General features: G+C 45.5%; 1 protein-coding gene across 1 annotated transcript; it reads left to right on the plus strand.

Moving 5' to 3' along the window:
- The first annotated feature begins 312 nt into the window (after window positions 1-312).
- Window positions 313-13,992, plus strand: LOC146674708 (Fc receptor-like protein 5). The gene is made up of 12 exons (XM_085401114.1): window positions 313-373; window positions 691-963; window positions 3,008-3,274; window positions 6,397-6,405; window positions 8,539-8,829; window positions 9,622-9,882; window positions 10,137-10,384; window positions 10,547-10,667; window positions 10,768-10,833; window positions 10,993-11,043; window positions 11,116-11,181; window positions 13,925-13,992. The coding sequence occupies exons 1-12, from the start codon at window positions 313-315 to the stop codon at window positions 13,990-13,992; spliced, it is 1,782 nt and encodes a 593-aa protein (XP_085257240.1).
- The last annotated feature ends 2,377 nt before the right edge of the window (window positions 13,993-16,369 follow it).

A 16,369-nucleotide genomic window follows, 5' to 3' on the forward strand; every position in this document is an offset into this window, starting at 1 on the left:
GGTAAATTTAAATTTTACTTCCTACAAAGCACTACATAAGATGATGGCTAAACTTTTTCATAATAATGTGTTTTTATTGTACTTTCTTGAACATTAACAGTCCCAATCAGACCTGTTGTGACTCTGTATCCAAACTGGTCTGAGATATACAGAGGAGAGACGATCACTGTCAGATGTGAGATCCATGGAGGAGACACTGAGTGGGATTATGAGTGGGAAACAAACAGCATCATAAAACCTCCAAATCAAAATGAATACAGGATTAGATCTGCTTCATCATCCAACAGTGGAAACTATCGCTGTAAGGGCAGAATGAAAAGTTCACAGCATAAAACAACAGAGTGGAGTGATTCAGTCACACTAACAGTTTCAAGTGAGTCGAAGATCTTTTAATAACTGTTTTATCAAATCCTCAGAGGTTTCAGGTTTTAGTTAAAGAGATGGATGTCACAACTAACACACACTTCATTCTTTTCACCTGATGACTTTTATTTAATTTTGTATTTATTTATTTGTTTAGTTTTTACCATTTGACAAATAATTTTCCTTCATCACTTGCAGGATAATTGTTTCATATTTGGTGCTAGTAGCTAAATTATCTAGTGAGGTTTTTATAAGCTTGATCATTATTGTAACACTTTTCTTCTTGAATCATGTGACAATGTTTTTCTTTTCCTGTAACATCAACAGCAAGTAAACCCAGAGCCACACTGACAGCACAAAGTTCAATCATACCAGCAGGGGGCAGTGTGACACTGAGCTGCTCTGTGGAGGGCTCTGCTGGCTGGAAGTTTGACTGGTTCAGACGTGATTCAGTCTCTTCTAAAGCTCAGCTCATGAGAGGAAATGAAGCAAACAGAGTTATTAGTGTCTCACAAGGAGGTCTGTACCACTGCAGAGGAGGGAGAGGAGATCCAGTTTACTACACAGAGGACAGCAGTGACGACACAGTTATGCAAAACAGTGAGTTTAATTATTTTATTTCTGCCAAACTGAGACAGATCAAGTTATGTGATCTCTGCTGTTTGTCTGTTTCTTTTTCCGACTTGGAGAGGTGGAAATGAGAAAATAGAAGAACTTCAGTGTCATTGTGACAAAGTGTGCACTCTGAAAGAGCCCTTGTGGTTCTCAGAGAAAAAAATCATTACAAGCCTTCAGTTTATTTGAATCATTTTAGCATCAACTATTAAGAAAATAAATGAGCAGCATAATATTCACATGGCTGCAGGCTCTCTTCATGTATGTTTCTAGACTGACAATCTAAAGTTTTATATGTTCATTTTTATTAAACTCATTAACGTTCAGTTTACCCACACTGATTTGCTTGTTAACCTCCAAGTTCATATTATGCAAAGCAGACTTATTCCAACACAAGAATATCAATAAAAGATGTTAACTGTATATATGGGCGCGTGTGTGCAACGTGTCGAGTCTGCTATATATTGCCTCAAGTGTCCTGTCTGGGTAAGGCAGGCGAAATCTAAAAACGTACCTTTGTGTTGCCCGTTGCTGGCCTGAGTTTGGGCACATTCTACAAACCTGACGCAGAGAACAAAGTGAACAACACCCTACTTCATTCAGCTGTATGTGAACGTGCCGCCTTTTCATAACCTCTGTCACCCAGAGACAAAAGCCCCTTTTCCATTAGTACCTACTCGGATCGACTCACCATGGAACGCCACAACTCGACTCGGATTGACTGGTTTTCCATAAAAATCTAGTACTCCCTAACCTGGTTGTGGTTGTCGTCATAGCAACGTGTCCAATAATAAATAATAAAAACAAAGATCGACCAAATGGACCAATACGGCAATACCACGATGATCCATTTGGCAAAGTAAATCCATTGGGTATCCTTGTTGGTCTTCAGACAACAATTCTGATGGCTAAAGAACCAAATGGGACAGGCAAAAAAAAAAAAAAAAAAAAAAAAAAAAAAAAAAAAGCAACGTGTCCAAGCATGCTGCAACATGGATGCTACAAGAAAGGTGGACATTGAGGCAAGAATATACCTGCTGCTCGGTCTATGGCTTTCCGTCAGACTCGGGGACCACTGCCGTTGTGCTTTGTAGCCGTATCTGACAGATTTCTCTGTAAGATCATGAATGCTCTTGGTCCCTTTCGACATTTGTTAAATCATCTATCAGGAACCTTGTGGTAACAGCCCTATGTCTCTAGCAGGTCCCTGAGGTCACGGGATCAGGGCCTACTTGTTATACAGCATGCAAGGCTGAGTAAGGGAAACAGAGCAGGTTGTGGAACTCTCTTCCTCTGAACTAGCATAAGCAAGGGTTTTACAACAGTGGGAACACCATCGCCTGTCCAATTTATTGAACCTATCTTTTCTTTTAACTGTCATGATGTCTTTTTTTTTTGTATTTTTGTTTCGTGCCTGTCATGATCTTCAGAGCCCATGGTGACTGATGGATGGTTGAGATTTAAAGGGGCCAGCAGAACAAATTAAAGTTTCACGTTCTTTAAAAAATAACTGTTTGATGTTTATAACCCACGTTACTCTGTGTTAGGGGCACCCTGACTATCTGGTTGGGTATAGACAATTAGAGGGAAATTGTGCTAGGCTGTGTTAATGTCTGACAGCACAGTGTGCTCTAGGCAGCCACCGTTTCTTGAACTGGAACCCTGGAGCCCCTCTTCCATACCTGCATCAGCCAGACAGGTGAAGACATTTTTATAGTTGTTGGTGCCAGGGTTAATTGCACTGGGGGTGTCATGGACCCAGATCCATCTCTCAGTCGTCAACTTGTACATTCCTACACCCCTACATAGCGGGCCTGATAGCCCTCGCATGTACAAAGTATATACTTGTACATTTTACAAAAAATGTTGTGTTACAGTTACAGAAATTGTAATGTTGTGACTTTGTTTTCATGTTTAAACATTTTGTCTGTGAATCAACTGTTTTGCAGTCACTCTAATCTTATGTTAATAATGGCAGAGTTTGTATGTTTCTGTTTGTCTCCTAACTGGATCATTCTTATGTGAACAGTTCCCAGTAAGCCCACTGTGACCCTGCAGCCATCCTGGCCTCAGATATACAGCGGTGAGACAGTCACTGTCAGATGTGAGATTCAGGGAGGTGAAGGAGCTCAGTGGACGTATGAATGGAGACAAAACAAGTTAAACACACCTCCAACATCCAATGAATACAGAATCATCACAGTTACTGAGTCTGATGGTGGAGAATACAGCTGCTGGGGCAGAATGGGATATTTCTTAACACAGTGGAGTAAAATCATCACACTGACTGTATCATGTAAGTTGGAGATGTTTCATCAAAAGCTAAATCCATTGACAGCTCTTCTTTATTTTTTTATTATTTTTATTGCACATGTGCAGTACTAGTTGTTGCACCAACATATGATGCAGTTGCTTCAGTTTCTTTTAGCATGTTATCTGTTTTTGAAATGAATCTTAGAGGTTTCAGGTCTGGCTTAAAGAGTCTGGTCTCATGAGCAACACACACTGCTTTTTCACTTAAGCCCCTTTTCCATTAGTACCTTCTCAGATTGACTTGCCATGGATTGCCACGACTCAACTCGGATCGACTGGTTTTCCACTACGATCTAGTACTACCTAACTTGCGTGGTTATTAGGGGTGCAACGATACGCAAAATTCACAGTTCGGTTCAATACTTTGGTGTCACGGTTCGATATTTTTTCGATACAAAAAATGTTCATGCCTTTTTAATTTATCATTTATTAAAATTATAAATATATATTTTAACTCAAAAGTACAGTTTTTAAATTGAATGTTGCTGAAACAACAAAATAAAAAAAATCTATCTGATCGAGAAATCACTCATCTTTGGAAAAGAGAGTTTATTACAGAGAAATGGATCTTTCCAAAATAAAAGCTATACTATACACTTCTTCTGGGCTATACTCTCAGCAGCATATTAAATATATCAGGTCCCCATAAGGAGAATCATGTGCTAACGGCTGTCTAAATGACTCGGGTAAAGTTTGCAGCATGTGTGCTTGTTGTTTTTGTCTGCTTCCACTTGTCTTTGCACTAGGATGCTGTCGGCGTAAATGTGCAGTCATATTCGTTGTGTTCCCAGTAGTGCTGTCAGCGTTAATCTTGTTAAAATGACATTAACACCATAACGCGGCAAATCTCCGTTAACAAGCTACCACGGATCGCCCCGTGCGTGGGGCTGGACAGCGTCAACATGTTAACAAGCTAACTGCGCTAACGCACTAGTTCCCACAAATTGAGCATTGCGTGGCACATCCGACATACTGTTTTACTTTTGTCCATGACTTGCTTACCCTCAGGGTCATGCTTCACATGAAAACCATGATAGTTCCAAACGCCAGATCTGAATGAGGGTGGGGGAGGTTCAGTTTCGGGTAGCATTGAGGCAGTTGCCATGTTGCAACGAGCTTAGCTTCTGTCTTGCTAGTTTGTGCTGCGCTCAGTGGATCTGCACTCGACAGTGCAGCCTAGGCGGAGTAGTCGAATGCAGATCCACTGAGCTCTCAACACAGACAGCATCGTCAGAAGAAAAGAATAAATAAAATAAATAAATAAATAAAAAAAAAATGTTGTATTGTTCGATACATATGGGTACTGAAACGAAAGCACTGTATCGAACGGTTCAATATCGATACGAGTATCGTTGCACCCCTAGTGGTTATGTACTAACATCCAAGTAGGTACTAATGGAAAAGGGGCTTTAATGAAGTCTGAACTGCAATCCTTGAATCGCTACCTTATCGTGGTGGAGGGGTTTGTGTGTCCCAGGGATCCCAGGGGCTATGTTGTCTGGGGGCTTTTGCCCCCTGGTAGGGTCTCCCATGGCAAATTGGTCCTGGGTGAGGGACCAGACAAAGAGCGATTCAGAAGACCCTTATGAAAAGGATATCGAGGGAACAGTTTACCCTGCCCGGGATAGGGTTACCGGGGCCCCGCCCTGGAGCCAGACCCGGGGAGGGTGCCCGAGGGCGAGCGTCTGGTGGCCGGGCCTTAGTCCATGGGGCCCGGCCGGGCACAGCCCGAAGAGGAGACATGGGCCCATCCTCCCGCAGGCCCACCACCCGCAGGAGGCGCCATAGGGGTCGGGTGCATTGTGTGCCGGGTGGCGGCCAGGAGCGGAGGCCCTGGCGGACTGACCCCCGGCTGCCAAGACTGGCAATAGGGACATGGAATGTCACCTCTCTGGTGGGGAAGGAGCCTGAGTTAGTGCGTGAGGTTGAGAGGTACCGGCTAGATATAGTCGGGCTCACCTCTACACATGGCTTGGGCTCTGGAACCAGTCTCCTGGAGAGGGGCTGGTGTTGGAAGGTGCTCCACCTGGAGACTCTGTTGTCCTGCTGGGAGACTTCAATGCTCACGTGGGTAACGACAGCGAGACCTGAAGGGGCGTGATTGGGAGGAACGGCCTCCCTGATCTGAACCTGAGCGGTGCTTTGTTATTGGACTTCTGTGCTAATCACAGTTTGGCCATAACGAACACCCTGTTCGAACATAAGAGTGTCCATAAGTGCACGTGGCACCAGGACGCTCTAGGCCGTAGGTCGATGATCGATTTTGTAATCGTATCACCAGACCTGCGACCATATGTTCTGGACACTCGGGTAAAGAGAGGGGCTGAGCTGTCAACTGATCACCACCTGGTGGTGAGTTGGATCAGGTGGCGGGGGAGGACGCTGGACAGACCTGGTGCACCTAAACGCGTAGTGAGGGTGTGCTGGGAATGTCTAGCAGAGGCCCCAGTCCGCGAGATCTTCAACGCACACCTCCGGCAGAGCTTCAACAGCATTCCGAGGGAGACTGGGGACATTGAGTCCGAATGGAACATGTTCAGTGTCTCCATTGCCGAAGCTGCTGCATTGAGCTGTGGCCGCAAGGTGGTTGGTGCCTGCTGTGGTGGTAATCCCCGAACCAAATGGTGGACACCAGAGGTGAAGGGAGCCACCAGGCTGAAGAAGGAGTCCTATCGGGCTTGGTTAGCCTGTGGGACTCTGGAGGCAGCCGACAGGTATCGACAGGCCAAGCGGAATGCGGCTCGGGCAGTGGCTGAAGCAAAAACTCGGGTGTGGGAGGAGTTCGGAGAGGCCATGGAAAAAGACTTTCGGACTGCCTCGAAGAGATTCTGGCAAACCGTCAGGCGTCTCAGGAGGGGAAAGCGGTGCTCTACCTGCACTGTGTATAGTGCTGGCGGAGCGCTGCTGACGTCGACTGAGAACATTGTCAGGCGGTGGAAGGAATACTTCGAGGACCTCCTTAATCCCACTGACACGTCTTCCGAGGAGGAAGCACAGTCTGGGGATGAGGGGAATGACCCGCCAATTTCCGGGGGCGAGGTCACTGAGGCAGTTAAACAACTCCTTGGTGGCAGAGCCCCTGGTGTTGATGAGGTCCACCCTGAGTTCCTGAAGGCTCTGGACGTTGTAGGGCTGTCCTGGTTGACACGCCTCTGCAATGTTGCGTGGAGATCAGGGGCAGTACCTGTGGACTGGCAGACCGGGGTGGTGGTCCCCATCTTTAAGAAGGGGGACCGGAGGGTGTGTTCCAACTACAGGGGGATCACACTCCTCAGCCTCCCGGGGAAAGTCTATGCCAGGGTGCTGGAAAGGAGAGTTCGTCCGCTAGTCGAACCTCGGATACAGGAGGAACAATGCGGTTTTCGTCCTGGTCGCGGAACACTGGACCAGCTCTTTATCCTCTCAAGGATACTTGAGGGTGCATGGGAGTTTGCCCAACCAGTCTACATGTGTTTTGTGGACTTGGGGAAGGCATTCGACCGTGTCCCTCGGGGTGTCCTGTGGGAGGTGTTGCGGGAGTATGGGGTGTCTGGCCCATTGCTACGGGCCATTTGATCCCTATACAACCGTTGCAAGAGCTTGGTTCGCATTGCCGGCAATAAGTCGGACTCGTTCCCGGTGGGTGATGGGCTCCGCCAGGGCTGCCCTTTGTCTCCGGTTCTGTTCATAATTTTTATGGACAGGATTTCTAGGCGCAGCCAAGTGGCGGAGGGCTTTCGCTTTGGTGGCCTCAGAATCTCATCTCTGATTTTTGCGGATGATGTGGTTCTGTTGGCTTCATCGGGTGAGGGCCTCCAGCTCGCACTGGAACGGTTCACAGCCGAGTGTGAAGCAGCGGGAATGAGGATCAGCACCTCCAAATCTGAGGCCATGGTTCTCAGCCGGAAAAGGGTGGAGTGCCCACTCCGGGTCGGGGATGAGTTCCTGCCTCAAGTGGAGGAGTTCAAGTATCTCGGGGTCTTGTTCGCGAGTGATGGGAGAAGGGAGCCGGAGATCGACAGATGGATTGGGGCTGCAGCTGCAGTAATGCGGACGCTGCACCGGTCCGTCGTGGTGAAGAGGGAGCTGAGTGTAAAAGCGAAGCTCTCAATTTACCGGTCGATCTACGTCCCTACCCTCACCTATGGCCACGAGCTGTGGGTAGTGACCGAAAGAACGAGATCGCGGATACAAGCGGCAGAAATGAGCTTCCTCCGAAGGGTGGCTGGCCTCTCCCTTAGAGATAGGGTGAGAAGTTCGGCCATCTGGGAGGGGCTCAGAGTAGAGCAGCTGCTGCTCCACATCGAAAGGAACCAGCTGAGGTGGTTCGGGCATCTGACAAGGATGCCCCCTGGGCGCCTCCTGGGTGAGGTGTTCCAGGCATGTCCCACCGGGAGGAGGCCCCGGGGCAGACCCAGGACACGCTGGAGAGATTATATCTCTCGGCTGGCCTGGGAACGCCTTGGTATTCCCCCGGATAAGCTGGAGGAGGTGGCTGGGGAGAGGGAGGTCTGGGCCTCTTTGCTTAGGCTGCTGCCCCCGCGAACCGGCCTCGGATAAAGCGGATGAAGATGGATGGATGGATGGATGGATGAACTGCAATCGACAATATGGCCTTCTTTTTTTGGACACTGTTATGTAAAAGTAAATACCGCACATTTTACTAAAACTCTTACAGTTACAGTTTGAAAGTTATAAATTATTATATTGTGACTTTGTTTTGATGTACAGTCCTAATCGTATCCTTCTTATAAAAATAAAGTATAGTTATAATACATTTAAATAAAAAATCATAAAAATATAAATATAACCCCCCCCCGCCAAAAACATCAATACAGAATTAACTGGGTTACATTCTTATTACTGATCAAAAAAATTTGTTTTGCTTCAAATTATGCTTCAAAATTCAAATGGTCTTATTATAGCATTTGAACTATGCATTCATAGAATTTATAGGGTATTATGTTGCCGAACAAATGAATAAATGCCAGTCCCGGCGTTTCCCGGGCATGACAGATCCCCATGTACTAAATAGAAGCAAAGGAGTTGAATTGAAAAGGGGAGGGAGTGTGGGGAACGTAAATGAGAATGAACCGCTTGTGGAACTGGGGGAACCTATATAGATGAGAGCCGGAAGGAGCCTGTTTGGAAGCGTGGTCCCACTCCTGAAATTCTGATACTCAATCTCCAATTGTGAGTCAATACTTTTTGTGACATTGAATTCAGAGTTAAGAGACGAAACATTGAGAGAAAATCTTTGTTGAACAGATCCTGTCCTCACTGTGTCTCCATCATGGCTGAGTCCTGGAGCCTCGGTAACTCTGAACTGTGAGGTTGAACATCCGTCTGCAGGATGGAGCTTCTACTGGTATAAAGCTGTTCCTGATCTATCAGAGAAATCCTCCAGTTATGAGCTGCTACCTGATGGCAGTGGGACTGCACAGGACTCCTACATCATTCATGGACAGACACACACAGCAGGATATGTGTGCAGAGCTGGAAGAGGAGACCCAGAGTATCACACTGATCACAGTCAACCAAAGTTTGTCTGGTCTGCAGGTCAGTTTGTAATCTTTGATCTGTAATAACGTCACAGGGTGGCTGTAGCTCAGGAGGTAGAGCTGGACACCTACTGATTGGAAGGTTGGTGGTTCGATCCCTGGCTCCTCCAGTCTGCATGTCAAGTATCTTTGGGCAAGATACTAACCCCAACTTGCTCTCCAATGCATCCATCGGAGTGTGAATGTACTTAGAAAGCACTATGTATAGATAAAGTGCTTGTGAGAATGGGTGTGATTGGGTGAATGAGGCATGTTGTATAGAGCGCTTTGAGTACTCCATGAGAGTCGAAAAGAGCTAAATAAGAATCAGTCCATTTACATATGTTGGACATCTTATTACAGATCACATGACAGATGATGAAGACATTTGTTGGCTGAATGATGTAAACACAAGCAAACACTCTCTTACACAGATTTAGTGCATTCGGATAGTGTGAAGATTTGTGTAGCGCATACTGTACACCTCTGTGTACTGCACACTGTGGACAAACTACAGGAAAGCAGGTTTACAAAAACTTCAAGTAGCTTCTAATGATGCCCGAGATTATTACTGAGAGACCCAGATGGTTCAGTGCAAGTGACTTCATTTAATGTTGTATTATTGTATGTATAAAGTTATTGTTGCTTTAACAACTATGAGATTTTTTAATGTGTAAACACTGATTGACTGACCAAATACCTTAATTAAAATATTTTCACTGATCTTCAGAAGATAAAGTAGTACTTTTACTGTGATATTTTGAATGCTAACATCTGTGAGCTTTGTCTCTTCACTGCATGTTGTTTCCAGATGTTCATTCAGCAGCGTCTCTCACAGTGAGTCCTGACAGAGTGCAACACTTCACCTCTGACTCTGTCTCACTGACCTGTGAGGGAAACTTCCCTGAGTGGAGAGTGAGGAAGTTCTCTGAGGACGGCCGACTGTACTCTGACTGTAGGAGAATGACTGGATCCACATGTGACATCAACACATCAAAGTCAGATACTGCAGTGTACTGGTGTGAGTCTGGATCAGGAGAGTTCAGCAGTGCAGTCAACATCACTGTACAGAGTATGTTATTATACATTTACTTCATGGATCTGAATGATTCAGACATCAAATGAACATTTGTCCCAGCTTTGCTGTATGTGGAGTAATTATGTGGTAAAACAAATATGACACATACCGTAGTTTTTAAATATCCAAGATCAGATCTTCATGATGAAAAGCATTTGTACAATCTGTTCTTATTATTGTTTGTCAGCTTTTTCTCAAAGTGTGCACCAGCTGATGTGACTGGAACAATATGTGTGATTGTTTCACAGATGATGGTAATGGTCCAATCCTGGTGAGTCCTGTTCATCCTGTGACTGAGGGAGCTTCTGTTAGTCTGAGCTGCAGTTTGAGAACACAAAAAATACTTTCCAATGTGTTTTTCTATCACAATGACAAACTTATTCAAAATGATACCCGAGGGGAGCTGAAGATCTCTGCAGTGTCAAAGTCTGATGAAGGCTTCTACAAGTGTCAGTACTCAGGAAGAGAGTCAGCACAGAGCTGGATGTCAGTTAAAGGTGAGCAGGATCAAAACATTTGATGGAGTTTTCTAAACACGTCTGATGACTGAGAATGAACATTAGATTGTCTGATTTAAGTCTCGCAGTCACCTGGCTCCATTTCATAAAAGTATTTATTTATATAATTATAATTTATCAATAATTAATTATTGTTTATTGTAACTGTGTCAGGAGCTGACAGCTCTTCGTCTCCTGTGTGGTTGATTGTTGGACTGGTTTGTGGAGTCTCTCTCATTATTATTCTCCTGCTCTTGTTGTATCGCTGCAGAATGACCAACAGTGAGACATTTTCCTTTACTTACTACAAACTCTTTATCATTCAAAGACACAAATGCATCATGAGGTTCAAATGTCTTTTTTCCCCTACATTTTTAATAAGGTACTGCTAATGAGCAGACGCTCAATCAGGATGGTCAGCAGCAACCATCCTCCTCTCTTCTTCATGGTTAGTTTTTCACGTAGTTTCAAATATTGTGACGCTATTTGCAACAAGACTGTACTTATTCCACCGTCTGCAGCTTTTAATATAAATGTTATTTGCAAGAATATTTGTGTTTAAATTAGTATCACAGACATGAGGTGACTGATTTTCTCTGACCTGCAGGTGTTCGTTCTCTCTATGAGGCAGTCAGAAGATGTGGAAACACTGAAAATGGTAAAGTATACAAGCTGGATGATTATACAATAGCTGTGTTTAACATGAAAGTGATTAAAATTATTATTTCAGGTCCAGCAGAAGGGGATTACACCAATGTCACATCAGTGATTCAGCTCAAAGTCATTAACAAGAAAAGTGAGTGTACAAAATGTGAGATTTGAAATACAAATTGTATCCATCCATCCAATTTCTTCCGCTTATCCGTGGTCGGGTCGCGGGGGCAGCAGCCCAAACAGAGAAGCCCAGACCTCCCTCTCTCCAGCCACCTTGTTCGGGCGAACACCAAGGTGTTCCGAGGCCAGCCGAGAGATATAATCTCTCCAGCGTGTCCTAGGCCTCCTCCCAGTGGGACATGCCCAGAAAACCTCACCCAGGAGGCATCCTTGTCAGATGCCCGAACCACCTGAACTGGCTCCCTTCAATGTGGAGGAGCATGTCCTGGGCCTCCTCCCAGTTGGACATGCCCGGAAAACCTCACCCAGGAGGCATCCTTGTCAGATGCCCAAACCACCTGAACTGGATCCTTTCGATGTGGAGGTGCAGCGGCGAGATACTTTAACTCCTCCACTAGGGGCAGGAACTCGTCCCCGACCTGGAGTGGGCACTCCACCCTTTTCTGGCTGAGGACCATGGCCTCAGATTTGGAGGTGCTGATTGTCATTCCCACCGCTTCACACTCGGCTGTGAACCGTTCCAAGGCGAGCTGGAGGCCATCACACGAAGAAGCCAACAAAACCACATCATCTGCAAAAGGCAGAGATGAGATCCTGAGACCACCCAAGTTAAAGCCTTCTGCCACTTGGCTATGCCTAGAAATTCTATCTATAAAAATTATGAACAGAATCGGTGACAAAGGGCAGCCCTGGCGGTGCCCATCACCCACCAGGAACGAGTCCGCCTTATTGCCGGCTATGCGGACCAAGCTCTTGCAACGGTTGTATAAGGACTGAATGGCCCATAGCAATGGGCCAGACACCCCATACTCCCGGAGCACCCCCCACAGGACCCCCTGAAGGGCATGGTTGAATGCTTTCTCCAAGTCCACAAAACACATGTAGACTGGTTGGGCAAACTCCCATGCACCTTCAAGTATCCTTGAGGGCAACATTGTAGAGGCGTGTCTACCAAGACAGCCCTACAACATCCAGAGCCTTCAGGAACTCGGGGCAGACCTTGTCCACCCCGGAGGCTCTGCCACCAAGCAGTTGTTTAACTGCCTCAGTGACCTCGCCCCCAGAGATTGGCGGGTCATCCCCTTTGCCCCCAGACTGTGCTTCCTCCTCGGAGGACGTGCCAGTGGGATTGAGGAGGTCCTCGAAGTATTCCTTCCACCGTCTGACAATTTTTTTAGTCGAAGTCAGCAGCACTCCACCTGCACTATACACAGTGCAGGTAGAGGACCGCCTCCTGAGTCGCCTGACGGTTTGCCAGAATCTCTTCGAGGCAGTCCAAAAGTCTTTTTCCATGGCCTCTCCGAACTCCTCCCACACCCAAGTTTTTGCTTCAGCCACCGCCCGCACCGTGTTCCGCTTGGCCTGTCGGTACCTATCAGCTGCCTCCGGAGTACCACAGTCTAACCAAGCCCGGTAGGACTTTAGCTTGGTGGCTCCCCTCACCTCTTGTGTCCACCATTTGGACAGGGATTACCACCACGACAGGCACCAACTACGTTGCGGCAGCTTCCGCAATAGAGGTGCTGAACGTGGTCCATTTGGACTCAATGTCCCCAGTCTCCCTCGGAATGCTGTTGAATCTCTGCCGGAGGTGTGCGTTGAAGATCTCGCGGACCGGGGCCTCTGCTAGGCGTTCCCAGCACACCCTCACTGTACGTTTGGGCACGCCAGGTTTGTCCAGCGTCCTCCCCTGCCACCTGATCCAACTCACCACTAGGTGGTTATGACAGCTCAGCCCCTCTCTTTACCCAAATAAACATATGGTCTCAGGTCTGGTGATACGATTACAAAATCAATCATCGACCTGTGGCCTAGAGAGTCCTGGTGCCACGTGCACTTATGTTCGAACATGGTGTTCGTTATAACCAAACTGTGGTTTGCACAGAAGTCCAATAACAAAACACCGCTCGGGTTCAGATGCGGGAGGCTGTTCCTCCCAGTTACGCCCCTCCAGGTCTCACTGTCATTGCCCACATGAGCATTGAAGTCTCCCAGTAGGACAACAGGCTGGGTACTCTGAACCGCCACTCGGCGCATAAGCACAGATGACGGTCAGGACCTGTTCCCTGACCCGAAGGCGAAGGGAGCAAACCCTCTTGTCCACTGGGAGAAACCCCAACATACCAGCAGCAATCCGTGGGGATACCAAGATACCCACCCAAGCCTGCCGCCTCTCGCCAGGGGCAACTCCAGACTGAGACAGAGTCCAGCCCCTCTCCAGGAGGCTTGTTCCAGGGCCCAAGCCATGCGTTGAGGTAAGCCTGACTTTATCTAGCCGATACCTCTCAACCTCACACACTAACTCAGGCTCCTTCCCCACCAGAGAGGTGACATTCCATGTCCTAATTGCCACTCTTCGTAGCCGGGGATCGGTCCGCCACGACCTCCGCTCATGATCGCCGCCCGGCTCACATTGCACCCGACCCCTACTGTGCCCCCTGTAGGTAGTTGGCCTGTGGGAAGATGGGCCCTTGTCCCTTTTTCGGGCTGTGCCCGGCCGGGTCACCAGATGCTCGCCCTCGTGCACCCTCCCCGGGCCTGGCTCGAGGGCGGGACCCCGGTAGCCCTATACCGGGCAGGGTAAACTGTTCCCACAACGGTCTGCAAAATATACATTGGCAATTATTCTCACTGATAATAAAGGCATTTGTGGACAAAACAGATGGTGTTTGTTTTGAAATGCTTTCATTTGATCACCTCAACAGGGCAACGTGGTGACCCAGAGGAGACCTCTTACTACAATATGTCAATACAAGTTCAGCCTCAGCTCTAAAATCTTAACAGCAGCTCTTTAGCTGTTTTTCTTTTCTTTTTTTCCTCTTTAAAGTCTCTTAAAAACTCAAAGTCACTTTGAGTGAAAAGGAGAATATTTTGAATTCAAAGCAATGATCCTGATAGCCTGAGTTTATATTTCCTTCAGAAAGGATCGCGCAGTGTGTTTTGCTTGTTTCACTACCATTATATAATAATTTTAATGGAATTTAATGTACTGTAGATCTGTTTTTATGTTTTTAACCATTTTACTTGATGTTTAATATATATAAATTCTTTCTGTAAAGCACTTTGTAACTCTGTTAATAAAAGTGTGATATAAATAAAGTGTGTTGTTGTGTGTCAGACTGAGAGTACATGTTTCAGCTGTTCAGTGTTGCGCATGAATCCACCGAAAAAGCATCATTTAAAGGCACTCATGTCATTTAAAACAGCTTACAACCCTCCAAAATGAACTAAAGCGATCGACATAATGGGAAGTGACAACTGCTCTGACGTTATGCTAAGCAGCTTTTTTACTGGGGAGGTCCAGTCTGTACTTTTGTGTAATGCTGATTTGTGCATAGTGAGTCAATATGCACCCCTGTAGGCTTCCTTGGCCTATTTATCCCTTTTCAGCTGGGGTTCCAAGCTATCTGAGCAGGTACTTAAAATGTGATGTCCTCAGATTACATGCCACCGATTGGCTATTCAGTGGCATCACTGGATGAGTGATGAAAGTGTTTCATTCACAAAAATCAAAAGCACCATTTCTGAAACCTGGCAAAGAGGGAAATTATGACAAAAAAAACAGCACTGTGGCCCCCGAGTCTGACAAAACACTACAGACAGAGCAGCAGCTATATCCTTGCCTCGACATCAACCTTTGTTGTAGCATTCATGTCACATACTAATTACATCATGGGATGCTATGATGCATTAGTATGACAAAGGCTATGCACATTCGGTAGTACCTGATTGTAATGAAAAACTGGACAGTCCAAGCTGTGGAGATTTGATCCGAGTAGGTATTAAAGGAACAGGGGCTTTTGATGCCACTCCTAAGGTTGGCTTTGACAGTGCTGTACAGAGACCTGTCCTTCAGCCTTAAGGCTGAGTTTTGTACACTATGAGAGCGCTGAATTAATGAGCTCATTTAAAAAAAAATTAATGCATCACTGTTTTTCTTTAGTACCTCAACCTACCCCTTTAAAAATGTGTGTGTCATGTGTGTTGGATAAAGTTAAGCAAATGTTGTGCAGGATCTTTGCTGTTTCAGAAAAAGACACAAGTGTTGGCTGTTTTTAAACTTTCCCTCAGCCTCTTCTCATGAGTGAAGTGCTCATTTCATCTGATGTCATCAAATCTTTCGTCCTCTTTACCCACATTCTTTGTGTGTCTGATGCACCTATCTGATGAAGTCTACATATAAATTAATAAATAAATGCAAATAAAGCTAATTTAGAGGTAAAACTGATTGGTGGGGAATGATCGGTAGTAGGTCACTTTACTAAAAAGATTCACGCTAAAAATTATTTTTTTTAATCTGTTGTGCTTCACAGGAGGCTATTTTAGAAAAATATAGACCTGCAAAGAAATACAGTGATTATGTTTTATTCAAGTAATAGTAAAATATCAAAGTACAAAGATGACAATACAGAATAATATCTTTGTTCTTCTGGTTGTGTTCATCATCTATTCTCCAGCAGGCTCATTTTTATCACTGAGAGATCTCATGATTTCTAACTGGGCCACGTAGAAAAGAGGAAATGTAGCCTGTGGTTTGAAAAGCTTATTTGTCATGCTGAAAATAAGCTTCCTTTAAGAGCCTCTGCATGGAAATGCTATAAATGTTCAAGCATGTTTGACAGATAAAACATTAAATCATTTATGTTTTATTGATACTAATGCATCTGTTTGTCTGCGTGTTACAGAAATGTTTTTTTTGCCTGTGATGATAATGTCAATTTGTAGAGTCCAACCAGCTGGTCAAAGGCTGTGCCAGTGTAGCTCAGCTAGCATTATGGCAGGGCAGTGATAACAGCCTTCAAGACAGTGAACTCTCATTTTGAATTTGTATCTGAAAAGGACAAAAACGACATCGTGGTTGTTTTTTTGGTGGAAGAGATGTAACCAACGTCACAATGATGTAGCATAAACATAATTTAAGTTAGAAGTACATTAATATGATAATGTAATGAATCTGTAAGTCACACCTGAGTTTGCACCTAAGTTGGTTTAATAAAAACTAATCAGTGAAACAACAGCAGATAGTGATTAGAGCACTAGGGCTTATCTGTACCATCTCAGCACTTTAAAATAACAATGATCTCATATGTTTTTCTTTCATCAGCCTTCAGAACTAAAACAAGGAAGAACAATTGAAGCTACATGTGTGA

Source organism: Rhamphochromis longiceps, linkage group LG3, assembly GCF_057381845.1.
Source record: "Rhamphochromis longiceps isolate RC_006_pf linkage group LG3, R_longiceps_female_GT1.1, whole genome shotgun sequence".
Lineage (NCBI taxonomy): Eukaryota > Metazoa > Chordata > Actinopteri > Cichliformes > Cichlidae > Rhamphochromis > Rhamphochromis longiceps.